Source organism: Amblyomma mixtum, chromosome 2 (assembly GCF_055824585.1).
Source record: "Amblyomma mixtum isolate Tamu chromosome 2, ASM5582458v1, whole genome shotgun sequence".
NCBI lineage: Eukaryota > Metazoa > Arthropoda > Arachnida > Ixodida > Ixodidae > Amblyomma > Amblyomma mixtum.
Window position 1 is genome coordinate 13,472,448 of NC_143013.1, and position 16,574 is coordinate 13,489,021.

The 16,574-nt window shown below is 48.5% G+C and overlaps 1 protein-coding gene across 1 annotated transcript in view; it reads left to right on the forward strand.

The window, feature by feature from the left end:
* LOC149358472 (uncharacterized) overlaps positions 1-16,302 on the forward strand; it is a 35,562-nt gene extending 19,260 nt beyond the window's left edge. Inside the window, exons 3-4 of the mRNA XM_089567554.1 lie at positions 15,579-15,684; positions 15,935-16,302. Of these exons, the coding sequence (XP_089423680.1) occupies positions 15,579-15,684; positions 15,935-16,302 (474 nt within the window). The remainder of the gene's footprint in view (positions 1-15,578; positions 15,685-15,934) is intronic.
* The last annotated feature ends 272 nt before the right edge of the window (positions 16,303-16,574 follow it).

The window sequence follows — 16,574 nt, forward strand, 5'->3', positions numbered from 1 at the left end:
CTCTATAGAGAAGCACCTGGAGGGTACTCGTCGCCAGTAATATCAATATGACTTCAGGCAACACTCAGCACTCTTTCCTGTTCTCTCCACAAGGGTCATATCAAAAGGCCATGCCTCGTCTAAGCAGTCGCACCGCAGTCGGGCTGTAATGCCAGGTTCCACACTGCTACGTCGCCACGCCGATTCGAGCAGCGAATTTCCGGGACTGAACTTACCAAGAGCGCACTCCCGGCTGCCAACACGGATGCGACGCCGCCGGCTGCCTCAGATGCGTCCCGCACGCATCTTCTTCCCTCCAACAGGGGGCAGCACCCGCGCTCAAACGGCAGCCTTGCGTAAGGGGGCGCATGACACGTTACGCAAAAAGACGCCGCCCGGCGTTCCTCGTCTAGCACAGGCGTCGGGTGCCGTCTGTTCTCACGTAAAGCGCGCACGTACTGTTACGGGGAATGAGACTGCTGTAAAGCTGAAACCGCACTGCTGTTGCCACCTGCGCGTTGCTGGGTGCACTGAGTGCAGTTGTACTTATGACAACATGGCTTCCGAGACCAGTGGCTGGGGGATTTATGCGCATCCGCATGTTTGTCTGCCGGGAGCTTGAGTTTTTCTTTATCACGCGACCAGGGCTGTCGTGGATGTTTGCGGCGAGGGTTTTTTCTAGTTTTGTCGAGGTAATTATCAAAACATTTGCCGGCAGCAAGAGCAGATAGAGACCTCCAAGAATCGAGACACCGCGGATCAAGCACATGGGAAGCAAGTGGTGACTATACCCCTGCTCCTACGCGCGGCATCATTAAGCATCCAGGAAGTGGAGAAGACTAGATCAGACCATACTTGTTACAGAGTGCATAGAAGCTTTGTATTTACATCTCTGATATATTGCAAAAAATTCAGTCACAACTAATTACCTTATTTGTTGACAATGCGATAGAATAAGAAGCTGTTGACGCCTTTACTCGAAGTAACGCCACATTTCTCCAGCCAATAGGAATTTTCGGCTCTGGTGACGTCAGTTACCTACAGTCAGAGGGAATTATCCGGTCTGGTGACGTCACCTCCCTCCGGTCAATGGGCGAATTTTATGACCGACGACACGCTTTTATCCCGTGAAAGCTTTTATGCTGTCGCATTATAAATATTCCCCCCCCCCCCCCCCATCCCCCCGACACACACATACCCCTTGGAGCCATTCCCTTGGCTGTTGTTTGGCTGGTGGCGTAAAACATTTTGCTCTTCTGAAAATTAAATTTTGGCTCATTGCCTATTTCTTTTATATTATAATCGGTTTAAGGCTGCTATACATAGTAGGGCGAGCTGAGGCATTCTTTTCGTTCTTTTTAAAGCTTCACCATATACTTGTTTCTGTTCTGTTCGGTCGGGAGCTTGCGCCTGGTTGGGACAAGTCTTCAGAGGTCGATTTCACTTGTTGGGCCCTGGATTACATCTTGTAGATTTTAGGCTCCAAAGAATCAACGAAAGTACATATGAGCTGGCTTCTTGTCGCAGAACAGCAGTCGCCAGCTAAGCCTAGCAAAAATGGAACGTTCCAGAACTTTCAAAGGACCCTATGTGCATTATGTTTCTTACCATTATGGAACGTCAACGTGTGTGCTAGTAAACTTAGGCTGTTCTCTTCCTCTTGGGACTTTGACACAAATTGGCCCCACAACAGCTCTCAGTAACCTCAGAAACAAGTATTATTACTGAGGTTTAACAGTGTCTTCACAAAGTATGCATTCCGACCAAGGCTATAGGCATTCGCGCAGCTATATGGTTCGTTAGCATATGTATAGCTAGACTACTGGGGTGCCGACCACACGAGATGAGTATCAGCTCAACAATGGCGCCGGTTAAATCACACGGCTGTTATGGAATGCTTAGTCTGGTATATACATAATACGGTGCCTAAAAATAAGCTTCGTCATCTGTGCGAATGAACGCGGTATCTGGCCACAAACCACAGGTGCTAATGGAACGGTGGCACCGGATTCACCTCTCTTGTCCGCGAGCCTGGCCCCCTCTCCCTAAGTTAGGCCCCTTCGACGCGCCGTTGGAAAAGTGGCTCCTCTTATTGAAAAAGCGTAGAAAGGCACTGAGAATGGAAACAAACATATAACGTAAGAAGATGGCACGAGTCTCGAAGGGGCCTCGTCGGTCGTGTCCGGAAAATGATACACCTCTGACCGGCATTTTCTTCGCCAGAGACCATTTTGCGATGTGCCGCATCATTTGAAACGCTGGATTCCCTCCTTTTTCTTTGCACCTATCCAATAAGTCCGGTTTCGGTTGTGCCTAAGCACGCTTGTGAAGTTCGATTTCGAGGAAATTCCTGAAAGCAGAAATGCAGAAAGAATTCAGCATGGTTAACAAACGCGTTAAATGGACATTGAGGACGAATTGAAGTTGGCCTGTATCGATATATGACGAAGAGGCTGCATTCGCTGTCAGGGCTTTTATAGGGTAGCGGGTATTCACGTGACGTCACGGGTGCCATCTTGTTCAGCGCTTAGCCTCAGCAGAGCACGCCGGAACAGGAGGCGATAATCCCTTTAGACACGCCGGCATCCTTTCGCACTGTTCCACAAACAAAATGGCAGCCGCTGCGATGTCGGTCAAAACTGCGTGTACAGAAAACGCCTAGAAATTAACCACAGTATTGCCATCACAGGCCGCGTTTACGAGCAAACCGCGATGTCAAGAAATTCTTTTGTAACGGATCTTTGAGGCTAGGCCACATCGCCATACACTTTAGATCATGCTATCACGGAGTCCGTATCTCGAGACCATCTTCAATGTCACGAGCTTGAACTGAATACCGAGAAAAAATGTTCCAATTTTAGCTTCAAATTTCTCAGCAATAAATACGTCTTTTGATGTCGAACAAACGTCAAGAGAGCCGCGAGACGTGAAATAATCGAGAAATATGGTGGAGTGTTGTTGTCCTGTGTCCTTTAATGACAGCCTATAGTTGAAATTCACGGGCCTGATGGACTTGGGCAGTGGGTTGCCAGAGGGTTCAGAGGGTCGACGGGGGAGATTAGACGAGGAAAATGACTCTGGCAAGGTGACCGCGTCTGACGAAAAACATGGAATATTGGAGGTGATTTTAGCAGAAGTCTTTATATTCGGACAAAATAACAAAATTTGTACTGGGTGAGGAGGCTCAAGGCCGTTTCCCGCCTGACGAGGCCATCTCACCTTTGACAGAAGTGGAAACCACAGGCAGAGTTCATCGAAAACACTCGTAATACTGTACATTGGACAAAATTTCATCACCAGATTGCAGAGTATATACGGGATAGGTAAAGTACAGTTGCGGTAGTACACAAAGACACAATAAATAAAAATACCTGGAGTATTCTATAAGTGTATGCTGATGCGCATCATATAAAAAGTAAATCCATAAAGTAAATAATAATTAGAAATACCTTAAAATGCATTTTTACTTGTACAATTAATATTTGCTATGTACAAAAAGAACAAATACCACATGGCATAAGAGAATGTTCCACCCATTCCTCTGAGGTACACATGTTTCAGTGTTTTCTTGATTCTGTGTTGTGGAACTCCGTATTTAAAAGTATATTTGTGTACCTCGGATTCCATAAAACTGAAGCTTCCTTAATAGTATTTCATGTCGGACGTAATCGAAGGCATGCGCCTCGGTGGCTCAGTGGTTAAGGCGCTCGGCTGCTGACCCGAAAGATGCGGATTCGATCCCGGCCGCGGCGGTCGAATTTCGGTAGAGGTGAAATGCTAGAGATCCGTGTGTTGTGCGATGTCAGTGCACGTTAAAGAACCTCAGGTGGTCAAAATTACCCGGAGTCCTCCACTGCGACGTCCCTCATTGCCTGAGTCGCTTTGGGACGTTAAACCCTATAAACCCACAATCGAAGTCAATAAATACAGCCAAAGTATAAGCATTCGTTTTTTTAATGGATGATGCCTTTCCGCTACAGTATGTGACCTGCCTGATTGTGCTAACGATGTTGATCCGAAAAATAACGTGAACAAGATCTCTTCTCCCAAAATGTGTTGTACATGTTGCCATAAGTGTGTATGTGTAGTAACCTCTATTTTTGTGACCCCAGTGCTAAAAATCTTGTTTGAATAGTGAGCTTTCCTTGACTGCACCACCAGCGGCCTAGGTTACATGCATGTTTTGAAGGACAGGAAATTATGCGAGTCATAAATCAGGCAATCTTGGAAAGCTGCAAAACAATTCAAAACCTATGTTTCTTGTTTCTACCTGCACCTCGCAGCAAAGTTTTTTTCGGGCTAAATGTTAATGCACTGTTGTGTGCACAGAGGAAAATAAATTGCTGACTTTAAAGCGTAACGACTTCGTGAGCGATTAACATATAAACCTTAAAGATTTATATTGAACTTTTTACGCGTAGGTGAGCTGAAGAAGCGCATTCAAGGAAGTAAACGATCAATTCTCAATTACACTGTATTCCTGGGCAATTAATACATGCGCCTTTTTAGATACCGCATGCGAAATGCCTTCTACAGTCACAACCCTCTTCTTTCCCCTTGCCCATTTCTCTGTTTTAGAAAGGCAGACCAGAAGGTCATGATCAATGCATCCTCTTTGTTTTTCGTTGCAAAGAAATTTTCTCTTTACTGTAACACCGCCAATGCGAACTGTGTTCATTTTATAATGTCCCCAGTTTAATTCCTAACAACAATCAAATTAAAGCAACATTTTTCTCCGTGAGGACGCCATGATTGCATGGCTGCTGCAAACGCATCTTTATTTATCTGCTATAAGAGTTACACGGCTAGAAAAAGTGAGACCGTCGTGAGAGCATTTCAGCGTTGGAAAAAAAAAAAAAAAAGTGGAAGGGACACTTAAGCTCCGCCTTAAAGGGACACTGAGGAGAAATTGAAGTTGACTTGCATCGACAGAATACCAGCTCCTGATTACCAAAACGCCATTCATACTGGCAACAAAGCTCCTGTAACATAGAAACGAGCAAGAACCAAAATGCAGGTATCGCCGCCACAGGCCAAACTCGCAAGTACAAGCTTCATGGCGTCATAGGACAAAACAGTGTTGCTAGAACCAACAGTTCTAGCAACACTAGGACACGAGAAGCTACGAATCACTGAGGCGCAGCAAATGCATGCGCAAATCTCCTTGACGTCGCCAGATGGCGCCACGTACCCGATAGCTACGCGCGCTCCTGCAGCGCCGGGACCAATCAGCGCTTGCTCTCAGCGGTATGGGGGCTCCCGGTATTCCGCTAACGGTAACAAGGTACACGGTATGCTAAAGGCGTCTATTTGCGAGAACTTCGTTGACGACTTCGAGAACGGGATTCATTGTAACGCTGGCAAAACGCCGGTGCAAATGTAAACGAAGCGACGGCCGCAATAGCCCATAGATGCCTTCAACGTGCGGCCGGCGGTAGCTTTCTTTTCGGCTGCTGCTGGACCGCACTGCTGGACACCAGAAATCACGGAGTCTGCGTTACGTCATGTGAATGTCATGTTTCACGTCACTTAGTTCTGTGTCCTCATAGCAGAATCCCAAGTTTGAATCAGAGCGGCGGGAAAAACTATTTCAACTTCGAATCCAAATTTCTTAGAAATAAATGCATCTTTCGCTGCCGGCCAAGTGGCAACAAAGCCATGAAATGCCGAACTATCGGATTTTGCTATAAAAAATATTAATAGAGCTCTCCTCAGTGTCCCTTTAAGGGTATAACGTGATAGTGTAATGGATTAATTCTCATATATGCAGAACTGGTCACTCTTTACATTCATAGATCCCTGGAACTCCTCAATACCCCTCCTGGCGCAGTGGTGCGGCGGTTTAGCTATGCGCCACTACCCTGCAATGGCAGGTGCTGACAGCGGTGGCCCTTGTGCGGCCCAGGTTGCTCTTCCCGAGCGACCAATCATTAATTTTACTGCCACCAGTAGGGTGGGCAGTTTGCTCACAATCTGGTGGGCAGGTTGCGATGACGTCGCAAGGTCACGTGACTAAGGTGGCCCACCTGCCTCCTATAAGCTAGATTGCTTCTCTGGGGATTTTTCATGGAGTTTTCGCTCATGGTCAACGACGCCGACGACTCTGACTCGATCGCTTTAATTAGCGCTATCGTGTTAAACGGCAGCAATCGCTATTAGTGCGACTCAGCGGAGCACGGCGCATGAAGGATTCCTTCAGCGTTGTTAACATTGTCAGACATACTGCGAAGCGAAAAGCCCCGCGATTTTCGCGTTGCGCTGGGGAGTATACGTTGTTGTACCATTGAGGCATGACGGAATAGTCCCCCCCCCCCCCCCCCCCCGCAGTCTTCATCGAATTAGCAAATAGGAACAGATTTATTTTTCTTTGAGTAACTCATGTAACTCCTGTAATCCGCACCTAATGTAGAATTATACTGAGGCGGTTTGGTCTGTATACAGGCGTGCCCCGTTAAAATGGCACCCGTTAATATAGACGACAGAGTGCGGCGCAGCAGTGCAGAGAGGAGGCTATCCCCGACCATGGAGGGAGGAAACTATGCGCTTTCATGTGCCACTTACTGCATTGTCACGCTATAGCAGGCTCATGAGAATCAGCCGACGCCATTGGCTGGAAGGGGGCCCTCTGACGGGGAAAAGCCGCTTCTTTATTGAGTTGTATCCGACTGTAGTAAGAAATACGTTATCAGTTCGTGAGATGCCAGCACATGCCACGTGGGCCACTAGGAGCCTCAAACCGCACTACATTAATTAACACGTGCAATGCTTCGTAGGTCAACGGTGGGTCACGTAATTTATTCGTGCTGTTCGACCACGAACACTGGCTCATATGATGAAGCCATCATCATCGTCATCATCATCATCATCATCATCAGCCTGACTGCTCCCAGTGCAGGGCAAAGGCCTCTCCCATGTCTCTGCAATTAACCCTGCTCTTTCCAGCTGCGGCCACCGTATCCCCGTAAACTTCTTAATCTCATCCGCCCACCCAACTTTCTGCCGCCCCTGCTACGCTTGCGTTCGTTTGGAATCCACTTCGTTACCCTTAAGGACCAGCGGTTATCTTGCCTTCGCATTACATGCCCTGCCCAAGCCCATTTCTTCCTCTTGATTTCGACTAGTATATCATTAACACGCGTTTGTTCCCTCATCCACTCCGTCCGCTTCCGATATCTTAGCCTTGCACCTATCATTTTCCTTTCCATAGCTCGCTGCGTTGTCCTTAACTTAAGCTGAACCCTCTTCGATAGACTTCAGGCTTCCGCCGCCTAGGTGAGTACCGGTAAGGTACAGCTGCTGTATAATTTTTTCTTGAGGGATATTGGTAAACTGGCAATCATGACCTGTGAGAACCTGCCATGGGCGCTCCACTCCATTCTTATTCTTCTAGTTATATCGCTTTCGTGATCCGGATCAGCGGCCACTACCTGCACTAAGTGGACATATTCTCTTACTACTTCCAGCACCTCGCTGCCAATTGCACCTCGCGTGCTCTGCCTGTCTAACTCACTGACCATGCTTTGCAGCTCATGTCCTGAGTAACTTAGCAAGGCAATGCCATCAGCGAATCACAGATTACTTAGGTATTCTCCATTAAATCTTATACCCAACTGTTCCCAATTCAGGCCATGGGTCAGATATTATTGTGCGGTCTCTCAGAGAGGACCTCACAGCAAAATCTGTCCCGCGGCTTCATCGCGTCACCCAGTATTCAAGGCCGCAGAGCACGAATAAATGGCATGACCCACCGGCGACGTACAACTCAGTGAACGTGTTGATGACAATAACAACCAGCACAATGCATCTGAAGCTCTCAACACTGCCTAATTTTCCCTTTACTGCCTACCACCATGCATAGAAGCAGACCCTATTCACAAATCACTAGGCGTTTTTTCTAATAATATATGTTTTCCTTTTCTTGACGATTCGTTATTACTCACGACTCTCTTCATGGACAGTTTAGCCCGGGAGCCAAAGTGTTCATATTGTTCAGGTGAGCCCCAAAGACTTTGCAGCGGCGAAGATAAGACAAACTGATCTGGCATTCACTCTCAGTGCGGCTGTTGCGACGTCATGCGGCAAATCTTCAGCGTGTGCTTTAGACATCGAGCTCTAGACAGCGCTAGGAGCACAGCAACGCCAGATACCACACAACGCTGCAATGGAACACGGCGACCATGGCACCCGTGAAGCTAGACCCGAAATTTCAACGGGTTGTGCTGTCGACGAAGTCCTGGTTGCCCTGCAGCCATAGTTGAGTGACTGCGATAGGCAGCGGCCTTGTCAGCACTGCAAACAGACGCCTAACCACTGCGGCCATACGCAACGAGACACCGCGAGAGCCTCTCACTCACTGCACGCTATGCACGCGCGCGCGCGCCTCCGTGAAACTGGTCCGACGCGGCGGGCGCACCGTCTCCATTATTCATATGTTTGAAGTGCCCGCGCGAAGTACAACGCGAACGCCTCCGCGATACGTCCAGCGCACACACGAACACTCCCTGACCGTTTATACCTGTACGCACTAACGCACGCACACGTCAGCGCGGCGCCGAACAATGCGAGAAACGCGAGCACCTGTGGAGAGAGAGAGCGTCGGGGTTAAAAGAAAGAAAGGGGCGGGGGGAAAGGGGGGTGTGTGGGGGGGGGGGGGGGGGGGGGGTAGGTGGTCGCCTGCCAACATCCCGGCTTCGCCGCACGGGCGGCAACCGACTCGAGAGAGCCCCCATGCAAACTCGGCGCTGGTGGTGGTGGTGGCGTTGCGGTGGTTCGGCGAAAGCGGCAGCGCCCTGCATAATTCATGCGCAATGCCTATGCGCAATGAGTAATGGATTCCAAACGAGCCCTTAAACCCCTGTCTGTGTGTATCGAGTATATATCCGAGTGCAACCGTCCGCGGCCGCCACTCCCCTTCTCCCAATATCCTTCTCTCTCGCTACCAACAACGCCACGAAAATGTTCTTCCCCTCGCCGAAACGTCTGCAGAGAGAAACATTGCCGCCTGAGCAGAACGAGCCGGCTGTGTTTCGGTGCCGCCCAGCTTTCGAAGAGTGCCGAGTGGATCGCGCCGTATCGCATGCAGTTTAGGCGAAGATTTATAACGCCCAGCGCGCGGGCGTTGCGCTCTTTCTGCTGCTGCTGTTGCGTGCAGCTCATCGCACGCACGCTCCCGGGGGCCGGTGAGCAGCGTTGCACAGTATCGGAACATGCGACGCACCGCGTGGCAGCGGCGGTCATTAGCGGCCGCCGAACCATTAGCGCTCCGGCGGCGCCGCCGCTGGTGTGTCCACCGCCGCCGCCAGCCTGCCCTCTCGAGCCAGCTCCGCGAAACGTCCCAAGGAGAGGCGACTGCACGAGGCGCGCTCCGAGGCGTGAGCGCAACGTTCCAAGTCCCGGCGCCTCGCGTAACGCGTTTGCTGCTGCCCCGCCCACCTGCGTATACCGCGAGCATACTTGTTATACACGTATTCTGCTTTCCCGTTATTTACTGTCGGCCCCTCGGACGCACGGGGAAGAATGAGTCGTTTTGTTTTGCGTGCTGGCAAAGGGCTCCGTTTGTTGCATCACCGGGCCCCGCGCAAGTTGCAGGAGCCTCAAGCCTTATTTTTCGCGACCGTATGCTTGGAAATGGGCGGGATCTAAGGGGCGGGGGTGAGGAATTTTCTGCGGGAAAGAAGAGCGTTAGAAAAAATGCATAGTGCAGATAATACCTGCACCCCTGGCACCCAACCTCCCCCTCCAAGAGTTGACCACATACTCTCAGCGGAAACCCCTGTTTCCATGAGTGGCACGCAGTGGCGTTTGCGTAAACGATTTTATCAATTTCCCTCTCGGAGAGATGGCCAACAAACGAGCGTCCGCTTGGACTTCCGGAACAAATTCAGGTGTTGACAACAAATGTACTGCTCAGTGATACGTGATAGACGTCTTATGAGCAATTAGGTCGCGATCTGCGAATGAGCAGCACAAGGAGAAGGGGTGTCTCATTCAGTTTTCCGAGATCTGAAATCAAGGCTCCCGCCACCATACTTCCCTGAAAACTCCAAGTTCTCTGTCATCTATTCCGTCGGCGCAGTGCTGCATTTATGAACGGTTATATATGGTTCATTTCAGACAGAACAGCAATCCGTAAATGAGCTGCGGTTCAGTCGGAACAGTGCATGATATGTGACTGGAAATCTAGCGCAGGCTTAAGAATTTATTACGAGGTGAAATTGAGATATATACTATACTCAAACGTCGCAAGCACTAGCAAACATATTCGGTTCCTTGCCGACTGTTCCCAGCAACGCGAATCTTTGCACATCTGTTTCCTCATTTCTGGAATAGTAACCTAAGTGACCAGTTTAATTTAGACATTTTATTTTTTCTGCCTGCTCTTTCTACTGCTTTTTCTACCGCCCACCCAACACCGAAGTAGCATTGCAGCAGCATGTCGGTGGTTTTGTGCACGATGGAACAAATCTCTTCCCTCTCTTCATCGTTGTTTGCAACTTGGCTTCCAGATGGCGCTAGCTGACTTAGGCAGACCGTTTTCAATCGAGAGAAGGAGCGAAATAACTGGGCCGCACCAGGGTGAAGAGCGATCGTGGCGCTGCTGTGCCAGAGAAAGCCATTCAGACTGTCAGTCACATAAATAATTCACCGATTCCACTCTAAATAGATTCCGTCCGTCCCTCGGCTTGCAGACGACTTTTCTGATTGAGGTAAGCTAAAGAATAATAAGCTTTGCTGACGCTGGCGTACACTTTACCGGCCAAGTGCTTATGCGTATGCGCAATGGCTTGCGCGCCCTCTTACGGCTGGCAAGGTACACTTTCTGGCTCGTCTGTCTTCGCTAAGCTAAAACTTTCCATTTTTGACGTGCGCTGAAGAGCTACGGCTACTGCTGTCAGCAGCTGATCATCGTGATGTTCCATAGGTAATATAATCAACAGAACTAATGTTCAGAATTTCTTTCGAATTTTCACCCACTGAAATTATATAGCCTTAAGGACAACACTTTGCGGGTATTGATTCAGCCAGTGTGCCGAAATCTGAAGTGCTAAAATTTGGCAATATTAATAATTATGAACCTTTTGCTGGGCTCGGCAGATGCGTGGTAAACAAATGTAACATATTTCCGCAGCTGTACGTTCTCTTCTGTTTTTGGTCCTTAAGGTTTAGTGAGCAGCTTAAATGTCACGCATTGAAATCGTTGAATAAAAACGAGCACTGTGGAAGAAAAAAATAAACACTTCCTCCTCCGTAAAGTGCACCATGACTTCGTTTCGTCATACATGACCACAGGGCGCAGATAACAAAATCCACTTGTAAGAGTTCTCGAAACGATTTGACAGTGGGTGCTTCGGGAGTTATCCGACGCGCATGGCCCAGGAAGGTGCATATTATTCAGCTGGCGGCGTAAAACAATGGAACCTCCCCAAAACGCCATTCTTAATAGCGCTGGCTTCTCGCCGTTATACAGCGTGTTTCGCAATCAAAAGCGGGCCGTAGAATGGTTCTCTGAGCTAGACTGATGAATTGTTCGAGCTGAAATTTCGCACAGAAATGGCATTTGGTTGGCAGAATTGTCTTACGCCACGTTTGTTTTCGGTACCTGGCAGAATCGATAAAAAAAAGTCGGATATTCACATCATCTGCGGTGACGACGAAACAAAAGCCGTTATCTAAGCGTTTGGACCAGGGGCGCAATCTAGTTTGTCGGCCGTGAAAATTCGTCACAGGAGGGGAGTGGGAGTTGTTTAGCTAGAGTTTTGAAGACGTTTTTAAACACAGGCTTGAAAATTAGTTGTAGTTACGGCCAAAGTTTTTTGTGATCATTGATAAAGCAGCTGATAACAAGCTTCTTCAGCCGTCCCGAAAAACACCCCCAGCCCCCTCCTTTGGCGAGATGGCGCCACTGGTGCAATCGCTTAGGTAACGTATTGTTTTGTTTCGTTACGGTGATTTGTTACGGTGATACGGATATCACCACAAGTGATATGTAGTTTCCCTCGGCGCTGTGGCCCAAACAATTGTGGCTATTTCGACAAGTTATACATGCACTGAAGGGGTTGCTTTGACTTTAAGCTTCTCGCAAAGCGCACGCATTTTGGCCCGATGTAACCAAAATTTGTTGGGCCACTCCGCCAAGGGTAACTGAATTTTCGAAATTCTAAAACTGATATGTATATTACTTACTGTAGGCTTGCTTGCTGTCAGTAAATAAGGAGACTAACTGCAATAGTTAAAAAGTTATCTGTTCAATATTAGTTAACCAGCCTACTAGTTAGCACGTAGCTTTATTCTGATGCTTTACACCGCTTAAACTATTCTCTGCCGAAGAAAAGCGCTCCTCTAATTAAGAAAAGCTTATTTTTGAAACAGCAAAACATATCAGATGGAACTCCAGGTGTATAGTATGTATACAAATAGAGATATATAGACATTCCAAAAGCCATTGACACCAGTGAAAGCATAAGGGAATGATTTCTGTTTTTTTTTTTATGGTGGCGTTGACCAGAGCCGAAAATTATTTGTACGATCTTTTAGATAAGAGATAATTTCAGAGAGACCGTTTAGAGAGATTTTATAGAGACCGCTGGTCACCGAAGCCATTGCATCCCCGCGTATAACATGTACGGCGCTCTACTAACTGAGCAACGGCGGCGACTCTCTCACACCTTCTCCTTCCGAGTGTACTCATGTTGCGTGTATTCACCAGCCTCGAAAGTATATTCACCAGCTCCACACCTCGGCCCGTGTGCTTTCCTTGGTATCAATATTTTTTGGCTTATTTCATTGGCATGCTCAGATTTCTGTTGGCTAAAAATTTGTTCCTTAACACAATATGAACACGAAGTTGCTTTTGTTTATATTTCCGCTGCTTTAAACGTGTCTCGCGGTGCAATCGTAACACAAGTTCCGGGTGTCTATCTTTATTCAAGCACAGCTGTTGTCGAAGGATCTCAATAAACAACAGCAATTGGCGCGAAGCCGTTCCTTGATAGTTGCAAATACACTGTGGCACCGTACATTATGGTGAGTAATACAAAAGGAAGGAAATGAGAATGTATAGATTGTAGTGTTAGAAAATGTGCACTCGTCTACGCATTTGTGTAGAGCACTCGAACGGCGTGCTCTGTTGTTTATTTAAGACAATCGCCGCAGCCTGACCAACCCGATATAGTTTTTAAAGCCACGAGGAGTTTAAAACTATCCTTAGAAATGTGCACGCGCGATATTTTCTTGTTTTGAGCAGTACGTAACTCGTAAGTGGCGGTAGTGTACTCCCCGATGTGCCATTCCGGCGCTGTAGAGAGGCGCGTGGACGACTGTACCAATGAATAAAAATGGCACATGAGTTATTAAGGCGAAAGCGTTTAACGTCTAATACTGTCGTTAGCAGCCGTATCGGCAGATCTGTCCGCGTTTCGGCGTCACTACTTAAAAAAAAAAAAAACTGTGCCGAGACTGGGAATTGAACCAGGGCCTTTCGCATTTGAAGTGGTGACGCTACCACTCCGCCACGAAGGCTCAGGGTTTGAGCACGAATAAAGGCGAATCTAGTGAATGCATGGGTTTCATAAAAAAAAATAACGATAACAAAAGAAAGAAAACTAAAAATTAAACAAAAATCATGAAAATAAAAAAACAGTGCGCCAGGAAACGCTTTCGCCTTGCAGCACTTTATGGAGCCAAAGTGCCCCCTGAATTTATTATTATTATTATTATTATTATTATTATTATTATTTATAATTTCTATACCGTAAGGCGCTCACAAACCTATACAAAAAAAAAACGCGATTTGTAACAATAATGACGCGAACAAGTTAAGCCTCAGTTCGGCGCACCTTCACTGCAGTGCATATATGTTAACAGGCGAAGCGTATGTTGCGTCGAGTAGTGCGAGAAAGTTACTGCAAGGAGGAATGCGACGGCTTATATGGGCAAGAACCACTTAGGGAACCAACAAAACTACACAATAGACAATCGGAATGTAGAAAAATTTCTGAGGCTTTGAGCGCAAGTAACCTGCACTCCTTCTTCAAATTTTCTTCTATATCTCTCACCCCTCTTTCTAAACCTATCCCTCGAGTCACACTTGTCGAATGAACAAAAAAAATGGGTGGAGATATTAAGAAGAATAAAATGATAAAAAAATAAAAAGGAAGAAAAATAAAAAGATGGAAAGAAAAAGAAACGTAGAAAAATAAAATTCTGAAGTAGCACAAACCGGGAAGTAGCGTTAGGGCTAGAGTCTGAGGGAGCTGCAGCAGGAGATGCAGGAAGGTGATGGAAATGATAAGTGAAAATACGAAAGCGCGAGGGAAGAGACACGGATAAAAGAGAGAGAGAGAGAGAACGACATAGCAAGTTACGCGAAGCAAGCATACGCGACCGGGCTACATCGTAATCACTGAAGCTTTCGCACTTGAGGTACAGCACCGCTAACTAGTGCTATCCGGTGAATTTTATGATTGAGTGAGATTTTTTGTTTCTGATATATATATATATATATATATATATATATATATATATATATATATATATATATATATATATATATATATATATATACCGTATTTATACCGTATATATGCCGTATACCGTATATGCCCCTTCCTTACAGCTGTCTGGCCTACTTGAACTATTTTATTTATAGTTTGGCCAGGTAACTGAAGGAACTGCTTACTATATATTTGACGTCGAAGACGAGACGCCATTTAATTCTTAGGAAGCGCCTGTCACGCAGCTACTGCTGTAAATATTTCCCCTCAATCTAAGCAACTGCTTCGCAGACGAGCTTGCCCCTGCAAGTGCACCCACGGACAGATGGTGCGCAAGTTGCCTTTGACAATTCTGGCGCCAGTGGGAGAAGCACTGCCTTGCGTCTACCTCAAAAAGTGCGCGACTTGTCAACAGACAACTGAGAGGGGAGGAAGGGGAACACACAGAACACCACCGGCAGACTGTCTCGACCGACCTGTCTGGTGCTGCTGTTGTCCCACACGCCGGTGTTCTCCTCCAAAGTCTTCGGGCGCATGCCCGTCCACGCGAACAGCCCGGCTCTCTATATACATAAGCGCGCGGACACAGTACACCTACACCAGAAAACAGCACCGGACGCCCCCGAAGCGACAGGAAGGGAGGGCAGAAGGTTAAGGAAAGCATCTTGGGGCCTGCGATTCGTGGGAAGCGGGCGATTTGTTAAGTGCGCATCGACGACTCTTGATAATAACACGCAAAAAGGTTTAAAAAAATAAATGGCGGCGGAGCAGGGAAGAGGAAGCGAGGGTAGAGAGAGCGAGATGGAGAGGAGGAGCTCCTGATACAAGCGCGAACACGGCGAGTGGCAACGCGCAAAGCGAAGTGGAGCACACCCAGCAGAAGCAGCAGCAGCCGGCACAGAGGCTGAAAGCTGCCAGTCCCGTGCTCGACAGCTACCTCAGAGGCGAGAAGGTCTCCTCGTCTGAGTGCCGCGGCACTATATGCTAAGCTGAAAAGGGGGCTGCTTTTGCGTGCGCGCTGGCAGCGTACATGCGTGTAACAGGAGGGGGACTTGGGGGGAAGAAACCTCACCTTCAGCTGTGCCATCCCCCCTCCCCCCTTTTTAGGAGGAGGAACAAAACGCCGCGGAGGCGGCAGCCGGAAACAAAGCTCGCCGGGGAGAGGACCTGGACGAACGGACAACAGACCCGAAGGCGCAGCTACAGACGGCTGGTTGGCGCCCAGCGCTAAGCCTAATGTCCATCGTGCAGGGAACTGTCGGCGGCGGCGGCAGTGGGGGGAAGCAACGGCGGCGAGCGTTGGCGATGCCCGCGCGCGATAACGCGCCGCGCGCAGCGCTCGGCGCCTTTCTCTTCTTCCTGTCGCTGCAGCCGCTGCCTCCGTTCTTTTACTTCTTTTTTCTTTCTTTTTTTCCCTCTTTCTCTTCTCCCAATGCGTTTTTGAGGGCTACCCTCTTCCTCAGTTTGGGACTCCCCCCCACCACCGTACCTCTCGCTACCCCTGGTTCGCGCCGCCAGCACCGATGGCGGTGGAGGGGACGAACATCTGCCGAGAGGGGGCGCCCCGGGCCAGATAGCATCTCTGCACCGGGGCCCAACAATGAGCGACGATCATCTGGGAGCGCGCGCGTTTTTCGCCGCGCCGAGTCGAGTTCGCTCCCCGGGCGCAGAGAACTCGCTGTGTGCGAGCCTCTCGGAGTCCCGACGCCACCGTGGGGCCCCCCGCACCGGGGTCCGCGAAATAACCCCCCACCCGACTCGCGGGAACCTCTCCGGAGCAACATCCGTCGCATCACCGCCGGTCGACCTCTCGGGCGCCTGCGGGATGTAAAGAATGTAGTAGAAAGAATAAATGCCAGGGCAGACCTTCAAAGTACTCTGGGAAAGCCACTTGCTCACTTTGTCGCTCGTAACTCAGCACCGATAATAATGGATGTTGGTTACACGGGGTGCTCTGATATCAGGCTGACACTGAGGTTGCGGCTTTCTTATCTTTTGCTACGAACGACACATAGTAATGTGCGTGGTCTGGGCCGTGCGTTTTGACTGCGGTCGCAACCGCCGCAGCGGAAGCATCGCCTATAAAAGTACTTGCATAAGTCC